This window comes from Sapajus apella, unplaced genomic scaffold (assembly GCF_009761245.1).
Source record: "Sapajus apella isolate SASKATOON/1434 unplaced genomic scaffold, GSC_monkey_1.0 scaffold13, whole genome shotgun sequence".
Taxonomy (NCBI): domain Eukaryota; kingdom Metazoa; phylum Chordata; class Mammalia; order Primates; family Cebidae; genus Sapajus; species Sapajus apella.
In genome coordinates this window covers 26167962-26176816 of record NW_022436953.1, presented here as the reverse complement: position 1 = coordinate 26176816, position 8855 = coordinate 26167962, and the positions used below count along the sequence as shown (strand labels likewise).

Below are 8855 nucleotides of genomic sequence, written 5' to 3'. Positions count from 1 at the left end.
CAGGTGATCCACCCACCTCGGCCTCCCAAAGTGCTGGGATTACAGGTGTGAGCCACCGTGCCCAGCTACCATATTTATTCTTCATTTAAAAAGTTTGTATGTATCCTTTATTTTAATTTGGTATGGCAATTTTGCCATCAGTAACAAAAAAATCTGTATCAGAAGCTATAGATTTGAAAAGCATGAAGTTACATGCTATCATTTGCTTCCTTTTGGGATTCAAAAAACCCTTTGAAGCGTAGCTGAATGGAAAGAGAAAATATCTTATATAAATAGATGACCTTTCTTGCTAAGAACTGTTGTTGCCTGCTTAAAGAAGGTAGGTGGGGTTTTGGTTTTTCAACATGCCCTATCCACATTATGCTGATTTCAATGTAATAAGAAAACAAGAAAATAACCTACTCCTCAACAGTAATGTCTACAGTTTATTTGGCAAAATTTCTTCTAGTCAGGCTCCTTCACCTTGACTTTTTCAACCAAGTTAATAATTGAATGACTATTCCTTTTAAGCCACAGTCACAAGTTCAGGATGGTTAGCAGAGAATGTGCAGTGGTGTTTGCTAGAGCCACACTAGCCAAGGCATCAGTGCCTGGCAAACATGACCAGTGCCAGCCAAGCCTTTCCAACAACCTCATTCCGTCACTACTGAAACTCAGATAGTACTCTCAATTTCACAAAGGGCATGTGTGCATGTGTAATTCAAAACCCACAGCTGTTAGTAGAAGGATAATGCTCTTAGTCTCTCTCAAGACATTCCTGGAGTCACACTATGCTCCACTTAGGGTTGTGGCTGTTACATTTTGGGTTACAACAGGAAAACAGAAAAGAAATGGGGGTGACTGGTGAAAAAGGCCAGAAACAAGGATGATCCGAAGGATCTGGGTTTGCCTGAGGACTGAGGAGGGCACACAGGCTACCTCATTACAAGGTGTTTAACAGATGTCAGAGACATTGCTTCTCTAAAAAAAAGTCACTAATCTCTCCCAAAGTGGGAATGCTGTTTTTGCAAGCCATTATGACTGAAGAGCCAGGGCAATGGGAGCGCGGAGGCAGGTGATGCTGCCTCTGCGTAGGAGTGGTCTGTGGAGATGAGTAGCAGGGTGCAGGCAAGGCATCGCTCTGCAGACAGCCCCACTGCAGGAACGAGTGCTGCAGGGGAGATCTCACACGTGAAACTGACACTGCTCCCAGAAGCCTGGAGAGTCTGCAAGCAATAAAAATAAAACCCGGCTGAGGAATGGACTCACAGAATCCATCTGTTCTCCACATTGGCAGCCTGTTTGACCACTACAGCTCCACATAAGATTCCATTTTCCCAAGAGTGACTGCTAAAAGAAAGATGGAAGAATCGCTACTCCACACAGTATTTAAAAAGCTGGTTGCTTTAAAACAGAAAGAAATAAAACTATCTAGCTAAGTGGCAATGGTTATTTTTCAAACGGGATGGCAGACAAGATTTAGGTCAATGGCTCTGAATAGCAGCCACTTGTTCTGGGACATCTTTAGTATTAAAAGTAAAAAAATGAATATTTCATACCTCTGGAGAAGTGAGAAATGATGAGTGCGGTGATTTTTAAAATGTTCTTCTAGAAGCCTCTATGCTAATAGACTCTCCCCCTACTCACAGTGAGAGCAGTTTTACTTGTATCTATTTCATATGGTGTACTTCCATTAAAGAGCTCTGTGACTTGGAAAGATGGGAATCTGTTGCCTGGTTAATGTGGAATTCATGCATCACCTCTACTTCTAAGGTCATCACTTACATAGGGATTCAAGTAGAATATAAACTACACTATGAAGTTTTACTATCTAAAGTAGGGTTTCTTCACAGTGGCATTGGGTTGGATAATTCTTTGTTGTAGCACTTGTCCTGTGCACTGTGGGACGTTAAGCAGCATCCTGTGTCTCTATCCTACTTGATGCCAGTAGCATGCCTCAGCTGTGGCAGCCAAACACGTCTCTAGACAATGCCCAATGTCCCCTGGAGGGCAAAACTGCCCCCACTTGAGAACCACTGGTCTAAAGATACAAATAAGTCATCATCTTACTTCCAAACCTTTCCTTAACATGCACAGTATTTCTAATTTAAAATGTTAATTCCATTTTTAAAAACTTTTAAGTACATAAACATTAAGGAGGGTTTCAATCTAAAAAAGAACACAGATAATTTTGACTGGGAAATGAAGGGTTCATTATGCTATCATTACCGTCCCTCAATTTTAAAATATGCATATATTTTAACACTAAGATGTTTTTATAAAAGCTTGAAAAGGGGAGAATTATGAAATATACCCCTTGTTGAAATAATCCTTGTATTACTGATTTCTCCATTTTTGAATTTTCATCCATGGTTGAAACCAAAGGTGCAAGTTGTTCTTGAGCAAATTTATTAACTGCAGGAAAAAAGAATTACTGATAAGTCTGTGTTCAAGTGACAGCCACATTAATAAAGATGACAACAGCTCCCGGTTTGCTGACAACATTTTACATTTTAACTAGTAAGTTAAAATATACACAGGTACCCTTCTTATACTTTCAAAATAGAATTTATGAAGTCTTCTTTTTAACATAGAAAGGTGTAGTTCCCCATATCCCTTTGTAACTCTTGATGACATTACAAAGTAAATGATGTACGTAGATGGTGCAAAAACACAAACAGTAAAGAAAGCGCAAAATGAAAAATGAAAGCCATGCTCTGCTCTACCCAAAGGTAACTAATTTTAAATTTATTATGCATTCCTTCTGAAAACTTTTCTTTGAAAATCGTCTATACTTACCTGTACACACGCACTCATTTACACAAAGGAATCATAAGATACATATTCGTGTGTGCCTTGTTTCCCCCCATCTATATCTTGATGATCTTTCTATGTCAGCATATCCCATCTAACCTGGTCCTTTTAGTAACTGCGTGGTCATATGGAACAGGGTTTCTCCTGGCACTGTTGCCATTTTGGAGCCGGTGGGTCTTTGTTGTGGGGCCATCCTGTGCACCACAGGATGTTGGGCAGCATCCCTGGCTGCTACCCCACTAGCTGCCAGGAGCATCTTCTACTTCTAAGTTGTGGCAATCAAAAATGTCTCTAAATATTGCTAAATGTCCTCTGGTGGCAAACTTGCCCCAGTTGAAAACCACTGTTTCATTTTTCAATGTTTTAAGACTTAGATGCATCTAGAATTCATTTTGATGAAAACACCTTCTTAAGTTTACTACCAACATAATACCAAGTTGCTAGAGAAGGCAACCGGGCTAAACTGACAGTTCAGTGCAGGCCGGCTCACTTGCTTCATTTCTGCACAAGCGACTCCCTCTGTGTAGAATCTCTTCCTTCCCCTTGCCCAGCTGGCCAACTGCACTTTGTCCTTTATGGGACAGCTCAAGCTCCACACTCTCTGGGAAGCCTTTCCTGACTGCTTCCTTAGCCCACTTCTGCCATACCTAGCAAATTGTAGGTGCCCTCTGCTTTGCTCCCCAAACACCTCCATGACATGTACTGTGTTATTCTGAAACTATTTCCTTTATTTGACCGTCTTTGCCACTACACTCTAAGTTCCTTAAAAGCAGTGATAGTTTTCTTGACCATCTTTGTTGCTTCTGTGCTCAGGCTAGGTGGTTATTAAATAAATAAATACGAGTGACTAAAGACAGAGAACAAGATACTCTAAGCAAATTCTTTGATTTATGTAAACTATTTGACCACTCATCCTGTTTTTCCTTACACATCCCAAACTCACTTCCCTAAGACCATACCTAAAAGGTGAGGGAGCAAAGGAAAAGAAATGTACTAGCCGGGTGCGGTGGCTCACGCCTGTAATACCGGCACTTTGGGAGGCCTAGGTTGGTGGATCACCTGAGATCAGAAGTTCGAGACCAGCCTGGCAAACATGGTGAAACCCCATCTCTACTAAAAATATCAAATTAGCCAAGCATGGTGGCGTGCGTCTGTAATCCCAGCTACTTGGGAGGCTGAGGCAGGAGAATCACTTGAACCATGGAGGTGGAGGTTGCAGTGAGCCAAGATCCTGCCACTGCACTCCAGCCTGGCAAAAAGAGCAAAGCTCCATCTCAAAGAAAGAAAAAAAAGAAAGAGAAAAGAAACTTACTTATTATGACAGACATAATTCTAAGACAGCACCAAGATTCCCAGCCGCTGGTGTACATATGTACTCTCTCAGTTATTCGGTCAAACATGAATCTAAGTGCTGCTGTGAAGGGATTTTACAGGTACAATTAGGCTCCCAAATCAGCCGACCTTAAAACAGGGACATGACAGTTTGTGGGTATGACCTAATCTGTTGAGCCCTTAAAAAAAGATGGGGCCCTTTCTGGTGAAACAGGTTTTAGGAATGAGAGAGATTTGATGCTGGGAGGGAGAGCTATTGGTTTTGAAGATGGAGGGAGCCACAAGGCAAGGAATACAGAGGCCTCCAGGAATTGGGGACAACCTCTGGCAGACAGCCAGCTGGGAAAAAGGACCTCAGGCTTGCAATTGCGAGGAACTGCATACTGACACAACCATGGGAGCGTGGAAGGACCCTAAGCTCTGGATGAAAACTCAGCCCAACTGACACACTGATGTTGGTCTTCTGAGACCCTGAGCCTGGGCTTGCTCCAGCTGGACTTCTGACTTACAGAACTGTGAGCCACTACACAGGTGTTGTTTTAACCTATTAAATTTGTAATGATGCAATACCCAGCAATAGAAAACAAATACACCTATCATCCATATTCTCCAAGAACAATATTCTGATGTTCTGCTACAGATTTTAAAATGTGTCATAATTTTACATCTACATCTATTCCTATAAATAAATGAATGCAAACTGCTTTAAGGTTTAGTGGCATATAACTTCTGCTTCTTCATTCAGGCTCCCTGTTTCAACCACAGGCATAGATAAAGGTAAAATTTAAATTCCACAGAAAGTATGAAAACCCACTGTCTAAAGAAAAGTGGAATAGATATGTACTTCTAACTCTGCAAGGCTATATAAGAAACTGGTAACAAGGTGGCAAGAACTGGGGAACTAGAGAACGGGGTGGTAGAGTCTTCATCTTTAACCACAAAGGCTTTTATTCTGTTGCTTTAATCTTGGATATGCATTGCTTTTCTTCAAAAAGAATTTATGTCAAAAAAACTACATTCACAAATTTAGATGAACATATCTTTCAAACAAGTCTGTGACTTCATATTGTAGATCCAATTCATGATCAGAGGAATAATAAGGTGACGTTTTTCCAGCTATTTAGGAGGCTGAAGCAGGAGGATAGCTTGAGCCCAGAGGTGAGGCTGCAGTGAGCCATGATTGTGCCACTATGCGCCAGCCTAGCTGACAGAGTGAGACCCTGTCTGGGGAAAAAAGGTGACGCTGATAAATTTACTTACCCGAACTCTTTATCATCATTTCCTCATCTGTAAATGTTTGCAGTGGAACAAAGGCCACTCCATTATTTGTTATATTGAGTAGAGGTTCTGGCCCGGAAGATTTTGGGACATGAGGAGGTATCTTCCAAGAAGACAAGCAAGTTGGGAAATTTCTTCTTAGCTGTAGGAACAGCCCCATTAATAGGCGGAACATATACACACGCCAAAGACAGGTACTTGAACGTCATTTTCTTTGAGAATTTTCTTTGAGAATAACTTTATAATGTTATTTTGAGAATAGCTTTATAACCCATTCTTATATTTCATGTCACCAAAATAAGGAAACTTAACCTAGTACATTTTAAAATTCTGTCTTTTAAACATAACACAAACTAGCTTGTTAATATGATGTAACACCTTCTTTATCCAGCAATGAGCTGCTTTAAATAAATGAATTTCCCAGATAATCAACTTTTACCAATCAAGGAGACAGAACCTTCTCAACAAAATTCATCCTCCAATGTATTTCACATTTCACTGACATTTTACATAGGGAAACTGGAACTGTAACACCACTGATGTCTAAGACTGACCACTGTCAAAACCATTCTCTTGTGAGGGTACAGAGCTACCTGCCCTGCCCTGAGTGGGCCCAGGCAGCTGGGCTTTTGTAATTTCCAAGGCTAATTTTTTTTTCAGCATCTTGCAGGCAGCATAAAGGTTAAGAAAGTAGGCTCTGAAGTCTGAAAGAATTAGTTTCAAATCCTAGCTTCTGATATTTAAATTACGTATCTTGGGCAAGTGATTTTTAACCTCTTAGTTAAAGCCTCCCAGAGTCTTAGTTTCCTTACCTGTAAAATGCAGGTACCAACCTCTTGGAGTTTTGTGAGGATTAGTAAGACCATCCATAGAAGGGCTTAGCATATAGTAAGAGCTCAATACACTGTAATGACTATTTCTACCACAGCTGCTCAGAACACAGAAGTGGAGGTGGTCATCATAGAAAAAGCAGTAGTAATGATCTAGTTAAACTGCAAGCCATCATTGATTGCCATGAAGGTGCCTTCCTGCTGCAGTGTCTCAAATCCTTTATTAAATGCAGTAACATACTGAAATATGTTTTCTCAGTCATTTTGATTACACACTGAAAAGCCAAGAAAAGGAGAAACTGTGAACAAGGGTCACCATGTTTGAAACCACTGTCAACCTTTGCTGCATATTGGCCTATCTTTGCAACTATGTGCCTGGGAGCAGATATACTCTGCTCTGGATTCACCTGGAAAGATGAAACATTGGCCAGTCAGAATAAAAGTGGTATGTGTCTCAATTTTCCTAGCTAATTGTTTTGTTTTCAGAAGTAGGAGTCGGTTTAGGGCAAAGTTGCATGTAACATTTTTTCTCATTAAAGACAGAGTTGGGACAGGGAAACTTTGGGCTAGAAAGGAGGAGAAAGAGGACATAAGGTATTTTCTTCTTGATGAGATGGACAGGAAGAACTAAAAAGAAGGGTAAAGGAGAAGTGAGGTAAGAATCAAAGTGCAAAGGGGCTCAAGAAGGGGAGGAACACTGCTAGCAGCAGCAGGAGAGAATGGTCAGTGGCAGCTGGCACAAAGAAAGAAGGAAACGGAGAAAGAATGGAAATTGGAGAAGGAAGAGAGGTAAGCATGGGGACCAAGTCTGCTCATTGGCTGGTGGTGGAGCCTTGAATGGGGTTCTGGATATATATTTGAATGAATGAAAGAATGAGCCAATTAGTCTTCTCCACAAAATGCTCATGAAACTTACCTGTTACATTTCAAAAGCTATAATACATTGCCCACATTTCTCATTTCTAAGGGAGATTATTTACTTCACAAAACCCATGATTATTTACTTCACTAAACCACACAGAATTCTGTGTGTCTGTTAGTTAATATATCACCTTTGTACCTAAGTTTATCTATAAAAGAAAGCTCACTACTGAGAAATTTAAAAGCCAGTAGATCTGGTTTTTAAATTTCTATTAAAAATTATTATTCTATTCTATTAAAAATTCTATTCTATTCTATTTTAAATTAATACCTATTTTTCCCACTGACACAATTATGAGCCCCTTGGTTTCAATATTGCCACTGACAAAGTATAGGACCATTCAAAACATAGCAGTGATTTTATATTCTTAGACACGATAACAGAGACAATTGTACTTTTAAAGTACAATTTTAAAGTACCTTTTAAAGGTAAGAAATGGTATATGATCACAGGGCAAGATTATTGAAGATGCTCTTCATAATATACAGTGACTATATGTTAAGTGAATGGAATCCATTTTTAACCAAAGCATTGAGAGAGATTACCTATCGGTTTTTGGCAGAAAAAAAAATTCCATTTATTAATACTGTGACAGCCTTTAATAAAGGAAACTTTTCCTTGCCTTTGACTGCACAGCCTGATGTTTTGATGTTGATTTTCTAATGTCCCCTGCCCCTCAGTGTTGACCTCAGCCTTTGCAGCTTTGGTGTCCACTCCATCAAAATGATTTTCCACAGTTATAACCCATTGCACCACATCATCACATTTTTTTGTACAGAACAGCAATTGCTACTTGAATGGAATAATGGTTATTTATGCCTTGCCAAATACTTTCCAGAGCTTGAGTCTGATCTGTTTTCTTACTCAACTGACCAGAGTTCTGTTGCACTTAGAAGCGTTGATGATCAAACCTGGGCCTCTGGGCCTCTGTGGACAGAACAATAAAGTCCATGAACTTGGATGGGGGTAAAATTACATCCTTATTTCATTAACCTCCAACTAAAAATACAGCATTTCCTTCTATTATTAATGTAGGCAACAAGTTACAATAGTCTTAGTTACAATAGTCTTGTGACTCTGGCATCAAAAGAAATTACAGATACTTTTATATCACATTGATTTGGTGCAAGTATCTTGAAATATTATTTGTGCTCTTCACTACTTCAAATTCAAAGCAGTTATCAAAACTACTGCCAGATCTTATTTCATTAACAAATATACATTACTATATCACAATTTAAAAGTATTTTTATATCTAGCATCTTTGGGGAAAAAAATAAAAATATTTTTATAACTGCTTTATTATAATTGATTTCCTTTGCAACCCTATATAGTGTATGCATTTTGAATCATTGAGAAAAGGTCTACAAACTTGACTACATTGTTGTTTACTCTTATCCAAGACACAAAGAAGGTTAAGAACTCCTGACTGTGGAATGTTCTGGTAAAGACTCTTTTGCTAAACTCGGTTAGCAAAAGAACTGAGTTAGTTCCCTTCCTCCATTATGCTCCAGCATAATGAAGCATTGTTCTGAACATTCTTAAAGTGCTTCAAACCTAGCTTTCACAACATATGAAAGGCAAAGGAAGACGTATCAGAGATGTTGTGCTGTCTCCTACGGAAGCTTCTCCCTGACTACTTGACCCTTAAGAGTTAGGAAAGGTTGTGGGGAGAAAGAAGAAATCTTTTTTTCTTTTTT

General features: G+C 39.4%; 1 protein-coding gene across 2 annotated transcripts in view; it reads right to left on the bottom strand.

Annotated features, from left to right (window-relative positions):
• ACADSB (acyl-CoA dehydrogenase short/branched chain) overlaps positions 1 to 8855 on the bottom strand; it is a 51161-nt gene that overhangs the window by 14564 nt on the left and 27742 nt on the right. For both annotated transcript variants that reach the window (XM_032281917.1, XM_032281918.1), the window contains exons 2-3: positions 5386 to 5545; positions 2294 to 2394 (exon numbers count right to left, since the gene is read on the bottom strand). In XM_032281917.1, the coding sequence (XP_032137808.1) occupies positions 2294 to 2394; positions 5386 to 5545 (261 nt within the window). The remainder of the gene's footprint in view (positions 1 to 2293; positions 2395 to 5385; positions 5546 to 8855) is intronic.